Here is an 18,618-nt window from a genome sequence, read left to right on the forward strand (position 1 = left end):
CAGGCAGTGGACCACCCGGAGCTTCCTTCAGGGTCAGGGGTGGAGTTCTGCAGACGGGGTGCAGCACAGTGTGGTCCTCAGCCAGGGCGGCTCCCTGTGGGGAGGGCAAGAGTCTGAGGTCATTAGCAGCTTCTGTAAGTGACCATGGCCTGAGAAGCCCTGCGGCCTGCAGGCTGGGTCCCATGCAGCAGGTGGACAGAAGTCAGCCCCCCATGAGAAAGGGCCCTAGTGCAGGCTCCGGGAGGGCCCAGTGGCACTGCCTTTCTTGTATGAATAATAGCATTTTACGAAGAGAGACATTTTTCTTATTTTATTTCCAGAAAACTGCTTTCTGAAGCATAGACTTTGCACATAGGATGGTAACGACTTTTTAATGACCTGAAGGGGACTGGTGTCCAGGCAGCAGCGAATCAGTCTCAGTGGGAGGCTCATAGTGAGAGAGAAGATGGAACACCTGAAACCAAAGGGGGAAAAACAAACTGCAAATACCTATATTTTCTTTGCTAGCATTACTTGGTAATTAGACAATTACAGGAAGCGGCTTCCCAGCAGCTGGCATTTCCACTGTGCGAGCGGAGGAGGGATGGCAACAACTGCGAACCCCTCACATTTATTATAGAAAATATTATTGGAGTTCGCAGTCGTGGGTGCGTGCTCTCCTCCCATGCATTCTGATGAGCTGCGAGTGCAAGCGCGAGAGTAGACCTCCTCTCGGGGAGCTCGCATGCACTGCTGGGCTTTCGGGGAGCCCACCTGCCCAGGCTGATCAGTGAGGAATTGCTTTTAAAATATTAGGGCTACTTTTTTTTAGGTTTTTTGTTTTGTTTCTGTTTTTGCTATAGGGTGTGTGTGTTCACCAGAAAGAGAGAGACAGAAAGCGAGAAATCATCCCCGAGGGGATGGCCACACAGCAGTCCCTTCCCCTACATTCTCCCCTTGGGATCTTGGGCACGCACATACACACATGTGCCCGGCATGAGTTTAAGCCACCGGGTCCGGGACTCAAACTGCAGTTGACTACATGGAGTCCAGTGACATAGCTATTATGCTATTTACTGGTCCTGGGGCTACTTTTGAGATCACCTAGAGAAGGCCAATCCAGAGAGCTGGAGGGCTGCGTTTGGAGGAGGGAAAGGAAGGGTAGGAGGAGCCTGTGAGAACTTGGCTCCTTCCCCACGTGCCACCACTCTTGGGAGAAGGCTCAGACGGCAATGAGTGACCCTTTCCCTACCCAGCTCCACCCACATCCCTACCCTGCTTCAAAGCTCTTCTCATCCCAGAAGCCTCCTGGGCAGCACCCACTCCCTCTGCCCTGCGCATCTGATGAGTCACCAGGTCACTCTGCCGGCAGCCCCCTGAGGTCGGCCCCGTATGGCCGATGCACCAGCCGCGATCACGTTTGTGTCTGGCGGCACTCTCGTCTCGGTGTGAGCCTGGGCTGCACTCTGCTTGCCTTGGGAGACAGCCCTGAGCTGCGTTCTGAATGGGTAGGAGCCTCCCTCCCCACACCTGGGGTGGAGCCCTGCCCCATCCCATCCCTCCCACAGCCCAGGCCCCCAGGACAGGAGACCCACCCTCCCTCCTAGTGGGCTCGGCCCCCTCAGCCCAGCAAGGGCGGGTATACGACACCTTCTAACCAGGCCACTGTCCTTTGCTCTCCCAGGTCCTGGCAATCAGTAACTTTCGAAAGGCAGCCTGCCTCCTTCATCCGAATCGTCGGAACACACAACACGGCAAACGAGGTAAGGGTGTCTTTTGTGCGAGGCCTGTGTTTTCCACGATACCCAGGTAAATGCTGCACCTCGAGTTAAGTGGAACTGTTTGTTCTGCCCGCTAATGGCCTGTTGTTCAGACAGCCCGGCACAGAAGCCAGCCCTGCTCTTGCACAGTGGGGATGTCATTATCATTTCTGGATGTCTCTTCACTGGCTAATGAAAGCCAATTCCTATTGCTCTGCTCATTCCTACCAGCCTCTCTGTGGAATTGGCCACCACAGAGACCTTGAGAGGTCAGACACCCCATCTCTCACTACAGAGTCCTCAGCCTCCCAAAGGACAGCAATTTTATGAGGTTCCCTGACCCTCTGAGCGTGGCGTCTGGCAGGTGGCCATGTGTCAACTTAGTTGCTTTTCATTCTCTCACTTTAATAGAGTCATTGTGTTTTTTGCATATACCTCGAAGGACCTGCAGTGAAAGACAGGAACATCAGGAATGGTAGGGTCAAATCCAGGTAGGGGCCAGCAGGTGGCATGGAGATGAGGGTGCTCAACTCCCACAGGGGCAACTGCTGTTCTAAAATCAGCCAGCGTGTGTGCATGCATGCCCAAAATCCCAAGAAGAGAGCGGAGGAGAAGGGATTTTGTCACAGCCATGCCCGCAGAGGGTGATTTCCCACTTTCCCTCCACTTTCTCTGGCGAGTGCACACCCTGATGGTAAGATCCAAATAAAAATAAATTCAAGAGGTCAGTGAGAAGTGTACAGAGAGTAAAAACTCTGCCATTTCACCTTTCTCTGCTCTTTCCCAGAACTGGACAGGACAGGCTTCGTGGGGTCCCACCAGGGTACTTGCATGGGCCTGAGCTTGGGGTCTCATGTGGCACCATCTTGAACCTCTTGGTATCTGAGCCTTTGAGATCTGCTTTGTAAGGGAAGCTCCGTGTGATAGTGGAGCGCACACCAGGGGCTCAGAGCCTCAGCTCACACGCCGTTCTGTCTCCTGATGCCTGGGCCCTGCCTGGCTCCCTCATCCCATCCTATGACTACTGCCACCCTCTAGCCTCAGTGGAGACCCTGACATGGGTGCAAGTCACAGGATAGGTTCCTGTGAGGGGCTGCACTGGCTTGAGGGTACGCTGTACCTGAGGGAGGGCAGTGTTGAACAACAGAGAGGACATGGCATGCCAGGGCAGAAGAGAGACTGGGAAGAGGAGAAAGCTCGTTTCCTGCTTTCTGAACGCGGGGCTCTGCGTTTTCGTTTTCAGCGGGATCTCTCATGTTACAGAACTGGCCCTAGATTCATGCACTGTGTTCTTGGAATCACAGTTGTCCCAGAGCACGTCAAGGTGTTCCTTGTGCTTAAAAAAGCATTTTAAATGTGAAATTATTGTGATCATTTATATTCATTTTATCTTTGTATTTATTTAGAACAAAAATGACCCTCACCCACTGCATATTTCTTGCAGAGAGGAGCTTATAAACAGAGCCCAGAACTTTTTCTCTACCTCTCTCAAAACAAATCTGAAAGTTCTAAAGCAAATCAGTTGATATTTTTTAAAAGCAAAATTCAAGAATTTGAAACATTAGGTCTTAAAAACACTTTTTTCTTTTTTCTGATAATGCAACAGAAGTGGGACCAGCAGTTGGTGTAATGGCTATGTCACTGGACTCCCATGTAGATGACTGTGGTTCAAGTCCCAGACCCAGCGGTTTAAACTCATGTCAGGCGTGTGTGCGTGCGTGCCCAAAATCCCAAGAAGAGAATGGAGAAGAAGAGATAGCGGCGTGGCCATCCCCCCCCCCGGGGGGGGGTTTTCTCAACTTTCTATCTCTCTGTCTGTCTCTGTCTTTCTGGCAAGTACACGCGCCCTATAGCAAAAACCTCCAAAAAAAAAAAAGATAATGCAACAGAAGTAAATTCAGATCTGTATTTTAATATATATTTGACCACCAGACCAATATAATTACAATTATTTTTCAATAATTCCTCAGTTTTTCTTACCACTTAAATTGCATTGAATTAACTTTACTAGTTTGAAAACAATTGAAATCTATCTTTACATAGTAATATATTGAACTAAAATTTAAATATTTTTAACTTGCAGATCTTGTTTTCTTATGCAATGTAGCTCCCCGAAGGATAATTTTCCCCCTTAATTCCTAAATGGAACTCTGAAATTTGATATTACAAGAGAAGTCCTCAAGTCAGAAAGGACAGAGGAGCACGAGGGTGAGCCTGAACAGGGTCTACTTCTAGACCTGCTGCCAGCCTCGATCCTGTCACCTCAGTGACTGAAAGAAGAAAAAAAGAATTGGGGGCATTTTCTTTGAAAGCTATTCCATTGGGTTGACAGAAAAGTCATGTTGTTGGGGGTTTTTTTAATACAAAAACACGTTGTGACTTTCTGACAACCTAACAGATGAAGGAGAATTTCCCATTACAGAGTCTCGTCCAAGAGTGTCTGTGCAGGCCCCACCACTTTGCTGGAGGCTGGGCCAGCCAGCCAGTGCAGAGTGCTGGCTAGCAGGTCACTCGGTAACTGGTGGTCTGTCACGTTTGGCTCATGAGTAACTTGCTTAGCTGCCTTACTGAGTCAGTTATTGACCGGGGAACAAAAGCCTCCAAGCAGTTTTGCAAATGAGCAACATCCTCCATCACAAAATGAGTCATGAACAGAATCATGAGGTGAGATCTATAACCTGTATCGTTCTCAGAACACACAGGAAGGCAGAGGTGAATTTCACTTGGCATCGAGAACATAGCAACCCTCAAAGAAAGCAGTCTTGACTGCAGCGGCGGGGGCTCTGTGCTGTCTGGAAAAAGCATGGCCTGGTTCTTGGTGAGGACCTTCTCCTTAGTCATGTTTTCTCGTGGCCTTCCTTGGTGTGTGTGCTGAGAGAGAAAGCTCTAGTCTGTCTCTCATTTTTTTTGTAATTTGCCAGAGGGCATGTGTGCCAGAGATAGTCAGAAAGGAAGGGTGCACCCTCCCAGTGGCTCATGACCACACAGCAATCCTACCTCTGATTTCTCCATCCCATCGGGATTTGGGGCCTTGCACGCGCAAGCACCTGATGTGTTTTTCAAAGCACTGGGTCGGGATTCAAACTGTGCCATTGGCCATGTGGGATCTGACTCCCTTAACCCCAAGGCCACAGGGCCAGTCCTTACTCTTCATAAGTTACTAATTTTATGATGGGAGATCTACCCTCAAGACCTCATCTAAACTTAATCACCTCCCAAAGGCCTCACCTCCTAATACCATTCCACTGGGCATTAGGGTTTGAACGTGTGGATTTGCAGGGGAAGCAGACATGCCATCCCTAACAGTGACCTTCATTTAGTCCGAGCCAGGCCTTGTTTTCCCTTCCCTGCTATATGTCTGTGAACTCAGAGACTGTGTGCTGTCTTCAAGAAGTACAGATGGGGAAACAGCGGTTGGCGTAATGGCTATGTCACTGGACTCTCATGTAGTTGACTGCAGTTCAAGTCCTGGACCCGATGGCTTAAACTCACACCGGGCATGTGTGTGTGTGCACCCAAGATCCCAAGAGGAGAATGAAGGAGAAGGGATTGTGGCGTGGCCATCCCCCCTGGGGGGTGATTTCTCGCTTTTTGTCTCTCTCTGGTGAGTGCACGTGCCCTATAGAAAAAAAAAAAAACTCTCAAAAAATAAATAAAAGGTACAGATAGAATTGCTTTTGGGGGCAGAAAGGTAAGACTTTCTGAGTTCATGAAAGAAAGAGAAACGTGGGCGAGCACTACTGGCACATTGCCCAGGTAGGCCTGCTTTGTGCAGGTCCTTCCAGCCCACAGAGCAGGAGATGGGGGAAGCACAGATCGGAGGGGCTCTGTGAGAGGAGGAGCCATCAGAAGAGACAGTGTCTGGGCTGCTTCGGAAAGGTGAGAAGTAGCCTGAACAGTGTGGCAGTGGCCTTAGCTGCTGGCTTTGTGGGGATACCTTAAGTAGTTTTTCAGGCCCGGAGCCCAATGGGTTGACAGATGTGTCACTGTGACATGGAACCCACCCCAGCCTCTTGACACTTGAGGTGCCATTGGAACAGCAGAGGGGCTCCCTGGCTCTGGGGCGAAGGCAGATGGGGATTTCTTGCCCATGGAGGCATGTCTGTCTCGCTCTGGTTGACCAGGTCTTACTGCGAGTCGGCTGCATGTTAATTTTCCCACTCCCTCCAACTGGCGGCTGGCAGTGACTGGCAGCCCCAGCGGTCTGGGGAGGCTCGGATTTCCTGATCACCTGTTTTGGCACGCTTCTGATTTCCGGCAGGGTTCCACCCCTCCTCTGGGAAGTGGACGTCTGCCACTGGCAGCTGTCTCTCATCCTCCTTTGTGAGCACCACACGATGAATTCATTGAATTTTTTTAGCTACGTTTACGACTTCTGTCGGTAAATTCCCCCAATGCTTAGCTCTTAAAGACTCCGCCGCTTCCTCGTGACCTCCGCTCCCTGCGTACTCGGCATTGGCCTTCTGTATCTCGGCTCCTGCAAACACTCTGCTCCCACTTCCTGCACTGCCTGTGTGGTCCCCCTCGGCTCCCCTCTTGGCTGTAATCTCGTGCTTGGCCTGGCCCTCACATGGCCCATCCTTCTCCCCTGTACCCTTGAACACCTTTGTCCCCGTCCCTGCTCTGCCCACTTCAGACTTGCTTTGTCTTGCTTCCTGCCAACACTGGAGGCCAGACATGCCAGTTTTCAGCACATCTGCCCCCCGGGATTGTTTTCATCCTTTGGATTCTCCCTAGTGTCCCTGGCCACGTGGTTCCCTTTGCCTCAGCCCCTCATGGCCTTCGTCGCCAGCTTAGTGATCTCGTGGTCAGGCCGGCCTGGTTGCCCGTCTCCCTCCACCGCTCCTGTGCTCAGCCACCCTCGACGAAGCCGTTGACCACCCCCGTCTCTCCTGTCTGGACAGCGTTACAAAGTGGGCCTCGTCAGCATCACCCCAGCATCGTGGCAGACCCCACCCACCTCCAGTACCATGCCACACAGCCGCGCTGTTCTAACTTCTGCATCTCTCACCAACCTCTTCGTTTTCTCTTCATTGATTATCTTAGTGAAATGATGGGCCATGCCCACATCCTCAGAGAAATGCAGCTGCTCTCAATGAGGTCCAGTCCGTGGACCTATAGAAACCAGTCAGTAGTATGAAAAGACACACATTACACCTATTTCTTTTTACGGTTTTTAAGAAAACCCAGGTTTGAGAGAAAGTTCTGGAGTGATTTTTTCAGTAGGCAGGGGGCTCTGGGCTAAGCATCCCTGGGAGCTAAAAGGGGCTGTAGCGGAAGCACTCTCTGCAGTCTAGAAAGACAGGTTCCTGCTCATAAGGACCTCCAGGAGAGCTTTGCTAAGTCAGTAACAGAAGTGAGGCTGGCATTGACAGACTATAGGCAGCCCAGGGCTCTGTTTCTCTGATTGAATGTATGCAGTGAAGAGTCAGGCATGTCATATTTATCTCCGTATCCTGGGCACCTAGCATGGTGCCTGGCACATGTGAGCATAGATACGTGTTAGCTGAATGAATGAAAGTGATTTGATCTGTATGTCCACCTAACTGTCTCCCAGCCAGGCAATCAAATAAAGAAATAAAGGAAAAGATTTAGAACGACTTCTCACTATCAAGAGACCATGGCGTTCCAAGACAGAATTCCTAAAGTTATATTTAGGATTTTCTTAAAAACTTGTGTAAATGGGAGCCAGCAGGTGGCAGGTAGTTAAGGCACTAGCCTCCCACAGGACCAACCACAGTTCAAGTCCCAGACCTGGCAGCTTGAAAATCATGCCAGATGTGTGTGCCCAAACTCCTAGGAGGTGAAGGAAGAAGGACTTGCAACATGGCCATTCCCCCTGGGGGGTGATTTCTCACTTTTCGTCTCACTGTCTCTCCCTGGCAAGAGCATGCACCCTATGGCAAAAACCTAAAAAACAGGAACTTTGGTACATGGAAATGCATGAATGCCATTTATATCAGTATCTCCAGGCCCTATTCCAAGCCCTTTATATTTATTATATGATTTAATCCTCACATGTGAAGTAGGTTCTACTTTTTACTCTCAAAATCTTTGGCACAACTGTGGAGCGGTGGGCAGTCCTCACCCAGGGCTGTGGGAGCGGGACTTGGTCCAGTCACCCTGAAGAGCAGGTCGGTGTTTTCTAGTGAAGTCAGACGTGCACGCATTCACCCCGTGAGCATTTCCAGTGCTGTGTGTATTCACTGAAGAAGCTCTTGTGTAAGTTACAGGGGTAAGAGTGTGTGCCCACCATAGCGGTGTTCATTCTAGACCTGGCGGGCACCACCCGATCATCCATCCACAAGAGGACGGTCGGACACGATCCATGTGGATGACATCACAGCATGTCCAAAGGAAGTAGACAGGCACTGAGGAATGCACATGGTGGGATTACATTCCTGGGACCCTCAAGACAGGCGAAAGCGAGCTGCAGCATGTGTGCGTATTCGGGTGGTGAAACCACTGAGAAGAACAAGTGAAGCGGCGATGCTGCCCCAGCCGGTGTTGTGGTGTCCTCAGGGTGGGGGACTTGGATCAGGAAGGAGCCCAGGTGGTGTTTCTGTGTGTGTACTGCATAATTATTCAAAAAACTGTACATTTTTATCTTGGGCATTTTTTACTGGTGAGTTTTCACAAAAATATTGGATTTGGGGCAGTCAGGTTGCATGGCGGTTCATGCAGCTGGATCCCACAGGGCTACCTGCATGGTTTAAGTCCCAGACCTGCAGCTTGAAGGGCACTCTGGGTGCATGTGCATGTATGCCCAAAGTCCTGAGAGGAGAATAAAAAGAAGGGATTACAACATAAGCATCCCTTTGGGGGGGGATTTCTCTCCCTCTGTCTCTCTCTCTCTGGCAAGCACATGTGTCCTATAGCAAATTAAAAAAAAAAAAAAAGTTCGGTTTTAAATCAACAAAAAGCACAGAGAGGAAACCGAAGGTCACCCACTGCGGAGTGGCAGAGCCGGTGTGATCCGGACAGCGTGGCTCTTCCCACGGGGCTGCCGTGTCTCCCAGAGAGGCATAAGATAGAGTAACATGGAAGCAAGCCCAGCTCCGCCCAGGCCGGAACTCGGGGAGCGCTCGGAGTCAGGCCCTTGGAGCACCTGGTTCTGGTGGGCACAATTCATGTACCAGCCCGTGCCAGCTCTCGGGGAGAAGCCAAGGCAGGCCCTTCCTGTGGGGGACTGCAGCTTCGCCACCTGATAGAAACCAACCGTGAAGAGCACCTCAGCTCTAGTGACATTTCAAATGGCCTCGCCCAGTCGATGGTGGGGACACAAGTGCAGCGGAGTGAACAGAGGCAGTGGCAGTGCTGCGGGTGCTGTGGGTGGAGGCAGGGCCGACCCTGAGGAGAGGATGAGTTTTCTTCACCCACAAAGTGGATCCAGCGATCCCGGCCCCTGCGGTGGGTAGACATGCGTGAGACTGTCATGGAGTGTTCTGGAGGGGGCGGGTTGCAGATCACTGAGCACTCTGCCGCCCGCTGTGTTAGGAATAGTAATTGGCCTGTGAGCTTGTCGCAGGAGGGTCTGTGCGAGCCGGCACCAGCAGGACAGAAAGTCTGCAAGTGGCTGCTTGAGCTGCCCTCCAGGACCACTCAGCGCAGAGCCCGGAGTGAGGCAGAATTTATTTACAGGCTTCTGTCAGGCCAGTGAGTGGCTCTGGGTTCCCAGTGCCATCCTCGTTCCCATAGCAACATGTGGGACCAAAAAAAAAAAACAGAAGCACACTCTCTAAAAAAAAAAAAAAAAAAAACCTAAATAAATGCTCCTTCCTGGACTGATGATAATTATTTCCCAGTTCTGGCCTCCTCCAGGTCTGATCACACCCACTGTGGCTCCCCAAGGACTTCCCCTGCAGCCTCCTCTAGAGGATCTGCATCAAGCCCAGAAGGGACCTCAAAGCAGGCACACGCTGGTTCCCAAGGCCAGAATTCCCAGAGGGTCAGCAGCAGCCATGAAGCAGACATCCCAGTGGCAGAGCCACCGAGAGACTGAGAGCAGGTGGAGAGGTGGCCCCTCCCACCGAGAGCTCCTGGTCTGCGAGGAGAGGCAGACGGCTGTCCTGGGGAGAACCGGGCCCTCCGGGGGTTTCACATCCCAGTGATCGGGAAGGCATGCACACAAAGAACACCTGCTCGAGAACAGGAATAGTGGAAACAGACCCAGGCTACAGACGGCAGCACAGATGCCTGTGTGGTGGGCGCCAGGACCGAGTGCTGGGCCAGGGAGGAGGTAGCTCTGGGACCTGGGCACAGGGACAGCCAGGCCAGTGGGCAGCTTAGTGTTGTGAGTTTGCATACAAGTCCTATCAGGAGGATTTGATTAGAGTCTGCCTCCCACTCTGCAGAGGGCAGAGACAACATTCTGGGGACATCTTTGAGTCCCCAGCCCAGTGCCTGGCACATGGTAGCCTTCTTCCATAAGGGACCAGAGCTTTGGTGCAAGATTACAAAGGAAATCAGCTCTCAGGAATCACTTCTGACAGTCTGGAGCTGGAGAACAACCATGGCTGCAACTCCATGTCCTTGGAAGATGGTAGGACTGTGGTGGTGATGGGAAGTCTGGAAGGAGGCAGTTGCAAGAAAACAGTGTGGGAAGGAGCAGTGGGAAGTGAGGAACCCAAGCAAACACATGGGTGTGAGGATTACACATGCAGGTGGGCAACCAGGAAGGGCTGGCCTCAGAAGAACCAGCTACGAGGAAGGGGGCGCAGAGTGTCTAGGCATAAGCTCTGAGCAGCCACAGTGTGGGCAGGAAGGTGGGAATGAGCCGAGGAGGAGCCAGACATCCACGAGAGGGAGGAAGGCAGGGGACCGCAGCGCTAGTGCCAGCTTCGCCCTGCCGGGCTCGTGACCCCACCAGGTCACTTCCCGCCCCTCAGGATGCTTGTTGTTAAGGACACAGAATTAGATCTTAAAGGCTCCTTCCCAGGGAGACAGGATAAAGATGCATAAAAATATTCCATAATTTATAAGAAAACCTTTTTATGGGAATCTTTATGCTTCAACATGCACTTAGAAGGATTTCATCGGAAAAAGAAAAAGCGACAACATGAGCACAGATTGTCTTAAACACCACACCCTCCATACACCTGTTGTGTTGGGGCAGTAGTAATTGAGCTCCTGGTCTGCGAGGAGAGGCAGACGGCTGTCCTGGGGAGAACCGGGCCCTCCGGGGGTTTCACATCCCAGTGATCGGGAAGGCATGCACACAAAGAACACCTGCTCGAGAACAGGAATAGTGGAAACAGACCCAGGCTACAGACGGCAGCACAGATGCCTGTGTGGTGGGCGCCAGGACCGAGTGCTGGGCCAGGGAGGAGGTAGCTCTGGGACCTGGGCACAGGGACAGCCAGGCCAGTGGGCAGCTTAGTGTTGTGAGTTTGCATACAAGTCCTATCAGGAGGATTTGATTAGAGTCTGCCTCCCACTCTGCAGAGGGCAGAGACAACATTCTGGGGACATCTTTGAGTCCCCAGCCCAGTGCCTGGCACATGGTAGCCTTCTTCCATAAGGGACCAGAGCTTTGGTGCAAGATTACAAAGGAAATCAGCTCTCAGGAATCACTTCTGACAGTCTGGAGCTGGAGAACAACCATGGCTGCAACTCCATGTCCTTGGAAGATGGTAGGACTGTGGTGGTGATGGGAAGTCTGGAAGGAGGCAGTTGCAAGAAAACAGTGTGGGAAGGAGCAGTGGGAAGTGAGGAACCCAAGCAAACACATGGGTGTGAGGATTACACATGCAGGTGGGCAACCAGGAAGGGCTGGCCTCAGAAGAACCAGCTACGAGGAAGGGGGCGCAGAGTGTCTAGGCATAAGCTCTGAGCAGCCACAGTGTGGGCAGGAAGGTGGGAATGAGCCGAGGAGGAGCCAGACATCCACGAGAGGGAGGAAGGCAGGGGACCGCAGCGCTAGTGCCAGCTTCGCCCTGCCGGGCTCGTGACCCCACCAGGTCACTTCCCGCCCCTCAGGATGCTTGTTGTTAAGGACACAGAATTAGATCTTAAAGGCTCCTTCCCAGGGAGACAGGATAAAGATGCATAAAAATATTCCATAATTTATAAGAAAACCTTTTTATGGGAATCTTTATGCTTCAACATGCACTTAGAAGGATTTCATCGGAAAAAGAAAAAGCGACAACATGAGCACAGATTGTCTTAAACACCACACCCTCCATACACCTGTTGTGTTGGGGCAGTAGTAATTCTGCGTCCTCAGCTGGCCCAGGGAAAGTGTCCACAGAGCTGGCAGGTGATGCCTGGGAGCCGCCGAGCTGAGAGGCTCATCGCAAACTGCATTCCAGTGCTGAGCCAGCAGCCAAGAGGACAGCAGAAATCTCCAAGCAGCTGGAGCTTTTTAAGACAAAGGGTCAAATGACGTGAAGAACTGCCCGGCCACACAAGCCCGCATTGTGGGGAGGCGGGGGCCACGGCCGGCCTTTCTTGGTAAGGCCACATCTATCAGGTGGGGAGATTCTGACATCTCAGAAATCTGGGGACATGAGAATGTCCCTTTTTCTTTGTTGATTTCTTACTTCTTCAAAAAAATAACTATAAAAGATACCTCTACCAGTCTGGCTGAAATTATGCCGAGAGAATAAGGTTTTCTCTTTCTCCAGAACTCTGGAGTGTACATACGTAAGAAATGGCGGTCAGGAATCCAGGGCTGCCTGCGGTGCTATGTATTTGGAAAGTTCTTTTTCTAGAACCTTCTAAGCAGTGGAGTTCCAAATCTATAGGTCCCCTAACCTGTGTAGATATGGGAAAGTGACATTGGAAAATATTTTAAAATGAAGCCTTGTATAAGCATTGTCACCCAGAGACTTATTTCCACATTTAGTAGGAATAAATACTTGCACAAAATATTTGGATAGCCCATCATACCTAAGCAAGACTGAAAAATTATTGCCTATAACTTGGAAATGTCTGTTTAGAGGCACATATAAAACAAAAGTTTATGAAAGGGGATGTTGTGTTGGAAGCACTTGGTCTTCCTCTTTAAAGGAATAAAAGTAAAACATCTCTGCCCTGAGAGGGGCATAAGGGAGACGTAATGGCCACCGTGCTCAGGGTCACTCCAGGTTGCTGAGTGCTGGGCAGGTGTGCCACGCCGGCCACCGTAAGAGGGAACTACGGCATCGTCGGAGGACTGTGAATCAGGCCGCGGCTTCGTGTCTGATTTACGGGTGGACATGGGGGTAGCTGTCTACTTTATAAAGATACGCCGCCTCGTAAACGTAAGATGGAAGCTCGGATCCGCAATGCTATTCATATGGTTGGCATGAAAGCAGGCCGGAAATGACTCGGGGAAAACCAGGAAAGCAAGGTGGAGTCGTTGATCAGCCTTTATCAAGTTCTCCCAATTTCTTCTCCAGTTTACTGTGGACACTTAGGCCAGCTTGCGAGCTTGGAGATCGTCAGGCAGGAGTGCTTGGGGAATCCCTCTGAGGGAAGGCAGCCCGCAGTGGGCCGGGAGGAGTTAGCCCGGCACCAGGATGGGGCTCGCTCATTCACAGACTTCTGCGAAGGGTCATGGAGAGAACATCCCAGACTTTCCAAAGCATGCCGAGAATTATGGCTCCCAGAGAGACAAGGCAGTGATGATAAACAGCAGCCACGGAAGGACACCGGATTGTGACTAAGGCAGTGTCGGATTCGTACACACGACTACATTCCAAATTAGCCGGCTCCTCTCGGGGGATAGATCCCGAGGCCATTGAAGACGGTTCAGCGAAGGTGCCCCTTTGTGAGCAGCGGCAATCAAACAGGCTAATGGGATACATGATTGCCAAAAGGGGAAGGGAAAACGAGGCGGCGGCCGCCGGAATGGTTTTGCATAAATCAGCAGCGCGCCTCTGCCCTGTATGCCTCATTCACTTCTGGTCACATCCTTCCTGAGGGATATTGCAGTCTTGGGAATGTTTGGAGGAAAGAAATTGAATCACACGGGTTTCTGAGCGCAGAGACTTGACTTGGCTGTTCCTCCTCGAGGGAAGCCCGGAGGTGCCCGGGCAGAGGAAGTGGGCTGAGGAGGCTGGTGCGGTGGCAGGGGCACACATCCCGATGCCTCCCGCCCGTGGTAGTGAGGACGCGTCCAAGCTGTCGGTGCCCTCCTCCACTGTCAGTGTCTGTTGAAAGAGCAGAGGCAGGACCATCAGATGGCATAATGGTTATATCGCTGGACTCACGTAGTCGACCGGGTTTCAAATCCTGGACCCAGCAGCTTAAAACTCACGCCAGGCACGTGTGCATGCATGCCCAAGATCCCGAGAGGAGAATGGAGGAGAAGGAATTGCAGTGTGGCCATCCCCCCTTGGGGGTGATTTCTCGCTTTCTCTCTCTCTGTCTCTCCAGCGAGCGCACACGCCCTATAGCAAAAATCTCTATTAAAAAAAGACCAGAGGCATCGCAGCCTCCCTTTTCTCAGGCGTCTCTCCCAGGGGTGGGAGCCGGTTGCAGGCCCAGCCCTGAGAGCATGGCCGCCAGTGAAGGAGCTGGCGTCTCCAGGACAGGCTTTTCACAGTGGATCTGGGACTAACTTCAGAAAATTAGCAGAGGCTTCTGCCTTTAAAAGCCAAGAACAGAGTCAGGACCTCCTGTTGGAGACTCATTTTCGCCGCATACAAGTCTGAAGATGCCCCAGGTCCCAGGGACACCAGCCCTGTTCAGGATGGTCACGATGCCATGCAAATAGCGTGGCGTGTCTGGCACCTGCAGCAGCCCAGAGCTGGGAGCTGTAGGCCGACACTGCAGCCATGTTTGGGTCGGGGCTGGCAGGCTGGATCATCAACTGAGATCACTGAGCCAGGCACACGGTGCCACCGGGAATGTGGTGCTTTCTCTGGGAAGCCCACTTTTGTCTCCTCTGACTGGAAGGCCCTCTCTGTCTGCCTAACTCCTCGAGGCCGAGTGCACCCCCTCTTCCCTTACCCTCTCAGAAGCTGAGGAAGTTTATGGCACAACCGACACGTCACCCACCTGGCACCATGCGGGTTCATGGCAGGGCAGGGGCCTGATGTGGTGAGAAGGCCCAGGCGCCAGGGCTGCTCACCCTGAGGCGAGTCCTAGGTCCCCCACTCTCCAGATGGGCGGATGCCCCAGCACAGGGCTGCCCCGTCCCACCCTGCAGTTCCTGGTGGCGGGGACACCTTGACAGACTCTAGACCCATGAGGTCATCGATGATTGATAACCAGAAGCAACAGAAGGATCCGTGCGAACCCTCGGCCTGAGTGTAGGGCTGAGTAGCCATGCCAGGAGCCTCGGACCTCTGCCCTGGCTCTGCAGCACCGCCGCCGGCCACTCCTCTCCGTTTCCGGTCTCACGAGGCTGTTGTCCAGTTCCGTCCTTTGTATTTCTACATTTTGTACCAGAGGGTCCATGCGCTCACAGGTGAGAGAAAGTGAGAAAGCACCCCCTAGGGGATGGCCACTCTGCGGTCCCCCTCCTCCGTCAGAGACCCTGGGCATGCTCACATGTCCTAGGTGTCACCCAGGCCTCCAGGCCCAGGACCCTAGCCATGCAGGGGCCCAGCAGCCTCACCCATACACAGGCTGCCCCCACTCTGTTGATTCCAAATGTTCTGCCTCAGGGATTCCAAGGTTTAGGGTTTATTGTCATCTACCTCCTGTCTTTACTTACAGTATTTGAACTTGTGACCTCACATATGTATTCCTTTTTGTGATGTTTTGAAATGTAAGAAATATAACTTTTTCAAGAGTCCTTTGTCTCAGAGAGTCCCTGGCCCCCTGCCCTGTCCCAGGCCGGGCCCTCTTCCTGTCGCCCTGGGCCTGCCCCCACCCTGCCCCACGTACCCTCCCTTTCTCTGACAGTCACCTTTGGCTTCAGAGCCAACAGAGTCTTCTCCCTGACTTTTTAAAAATTATTTTATTTAACTTTATTTGTTATTACTATTTTTTTTAAATTTGACCAGAGAGAGAGGGAAAATGAGAAAGCTACGAGGTCTGGGACCTGAACTATGGTCAGCCATATGGAAATCTAGCGTCTTTAATCACCACGCCACCTGTTGGCCCCACCAAGCCCTTATTGTCCTAACCCTTTCCTGCTTGGCTGCCTGGTCATTCTAGACTCAACTGGGACGACTCCTCCCCAGGAAGCATGGTCCTCTGATTCCCAGGATGGCTGCACCCTCCACGACACCCTCGGCCGCTGTGTGCCCACAGCTCCTTCCTTGCCCACTCGTGTCTGTGGGCCTCGCTGGATGGTGGCCCTCTGGGGGGCCAGGGCCTCGCACAGCAGGGCAGGACGAGGATGCCTCGTGGGGGTGGCATGACGCAGGCTGCACCTCCCACGCCCACTCGCAGTCTCAGCCCTCCGCCCTGCTGCGTGCGGCCTGTTGGTAGACCCCAGCTCTCCTTCCCACCGTTTCTCCATTTGGAAAGCGCACCTCTTCGCTTAGAATCTTCCCCACACGGTTTGTGACTTGATGGAACTACTGCCTCCTCGTGTTGCCTTTGAGCCTGGCAGGGCCCCCCATGTGGCGCCCACGCTGAAGTTAGTCAGGATTCTGGGTCACAGTCAAGAGGGCAGCTCTGACATGGCCCGGTGGGCCGTCTGGTGGCTGCCCCCAGCCGCACCGTGGCTACCCAGAGCTGCAGGGGAGCTCAGTCAGGAAGTTAAGGACTGGGCCTTCCACTGTCCCCTTAATTCAGATGGAAGAGCCTGCTGTGAGTCCCGTGGTGTCAGGGAGAGAAACAGCCACGGGAAACACAAAACAGCCAGTCGAGATTCACTGCCACTGTTGGTAGTTGGGTCAGGAATAACAGCTGTTTACATTATTAGTTAAAAATAGATCCATCAACCGGCAGTTGTGCAGTTAACACCTCGCAGGTTAGACCAGAGGGGGATTCGGCTGGGGATGGTGATGACGGAACCGAGGGCGGCAGGGGAAGGCAGACCGGCGCACACGTGTTCCACGCCCGCCATGGGTACACTGTCCCGGGCTTCTCCTGCACGGCGGAACAGGTGCCACCCTGGTCCTCGGGGCTCACATCGCTGGTGGGGACTCTGGCACAGGGAAGAGGCCATCCTGGAGAATTAGCTCCAGACCACTCTGCGATCTTCTTCAACTTTATTTTCTCAACTTGGGGATTTTATTGATTTGTTTATCCTTGTGCAAAGCTCTGAGCTGGAGAAAGGACGACTAAGCCTTGGTCCTGGGCCTTGAGTCCAATTGGAACTGACAGATCAGTAGACGGAGGCAGGCGGAGAGGGGTGGGCCCTGGGCCTGGAGGCGCCCCAAGGCTCCAGGGCTGGTCGGGGAAGAGCTCACCTGGCAATTAACAGGACTGAAGAGAACCTCACAAGAGCGAGAGGAGAGAGAAACCATTCGATACAAGAGGGGGAGAGCTTGAGAAAAGGTAATGAGGAGGAGGACAGATGTAAGTCAATTCAGGGGTTAGTATCAGCTGCGGCTCTGAGAGGCAGCCCCTGGAGATATCGACGGAGCAGCGAGAGCGGGGATTACACAGATAACCGCTGAGAGAATGCGATGGGACAGGGTAGAGAGCGCCAGTGTCAGAGGCTCCAAAATGCAGCGGCTCTGAGAAGCCACCGCACATGGGCACGGGGATGAAGTGGGACTCAGTCATGTTGCAGAAGAGAATGGGGTGCTTGCTCGGTTATGAGAAGTGGGGTTCCAAGGAGCAGCAGTGCACCCTCTGGGCTCCCCCCACCTCCCTGCTCTGCAGAGGCTGCCGGCCACCTGCCTTGGCCTGGCTGTGTGTCCAGCACCCAGAGAGGAGAGCACTTGTAAAGCGAGAGGGACCGCATCCTTAGCCCGCACCCCACGCACCCAGAGGTGGCTCGTTACTTCAGACGCTTAAAGAGTGTTAAGCTGATGGAGAAGAATAGATTAGTAGCTGTCACTTTGAGGAAGATTTTCAAATTTACCCTGGCTGGCTCAGGTCAGAGCTATTGGCCCAAACCATGGTGAAACCCCGTTAAAGGCCGTCCCGCCTCACCTGGGCCCATCTGGCTGTTGACAGCTAAGCACCTGCAGGCGGGCTCAGAGGGGAAGAGTATTCCATACAGGAGGGAAGGCGTAAGGATAGAGGGGAAGGAGCCCCAGCCGCAGCACTAGGGGTGCACCCGAGGCCCGCTGCGAGGCAGCAGCCAAGCGCCTGGCCTCTAAGGAGAGAAGTCGCTCGCTCTCACAGAAGACGCCCACTGCCAAAAGAGGACAGGCCAGGGAAGCGTGGGGCTCCGTCCGTCTTCACGTTGGAGTTTGAAATGTGAAATGTGAAGCAGTGGTCGATAAATGAATTGAAGTAGGAATGTGGAAAAAATTGTGATGCGGGAAGGTAAGCACAGAATTGATATTTTCAGTATAATTCCGCAGTTGATACTCCATTCGTCTCCTCTGCAAACCTGACCCTGCAGTAGACAGGTCTGTGTGGGAGTGCACTAAGACACAGAGCTCCCAGAGAGAGAGCAGCCACTCACCCTTGTCCCTGTGGTCCCTAGCCCAGCTCCCGCAACCTCCAGTCTCTCTGCATCTCCCCAGTTCTTCCTCAAGAAGAGAAGCAGGGGGCCGGCCAGCCCTGCCTGTTTCCACCCACACTGGGTACCGGTGCCCTGTCTTCTGACAACGTGGGCCCTACCCGACAGTGGACGTGCCACACGTGGCTGGTCTAGTGGCAGCTCAGCAGGCCTCTAGGAGGAAAGGGAGATGAGCCGTGTCCCCCCAGGAGCACTGGGGCGGCAGCAGAGTCCCCTGCCCTGGCAGGCTCGGGTGTGGCCCTGCCATTCACGGCTGTCCATATAACCCCCAGTGACCCCCACAGACCTTGCAGTGTCACCTCAGCTGTGCACCCACGTTAGATGACTGTCCAAGTTGCATCATTCACTTACAAT

General features: G+C 52.8%; 1 protein-coding gene across 1 annotated transcript in view; it reads left to right on the plus strand.

The window, feature by feature from the left end:
* The window catches only part of BTBD9 (BTB domain containing 9), a 431,835-nt gene that overhangs the window by 399,605 nt on the left and 13,612 nt on the right, over positions 1 to 18,618 (plus strand). The window contains exon 9 of the mRNA XM_006148619.3: positions 1,664 to 1,742. Coding sequence (XP_006148681.1) covers positions 1,664 to 1,742 — 79 coding nt within the window. The remainder of the gene's footprint in view (positions 1 to 1,663; positions 1,743 to 18,618) is intronic.

Source organism: Tupaia chinensis, unplaced genomic scaffold (genome assembly GCF_000334495.1).
Source record: "Tupaia chinensis unplaced genomic scaffold, TupChi_1.0 Scaffold000238_1, whole genome shotgun sequence".
NCBI lineage: Eukaryota > Metazoa > Chordata > Mammalia > Scandentia > Tupaiidae > Tupaia > Tupaia belangeri.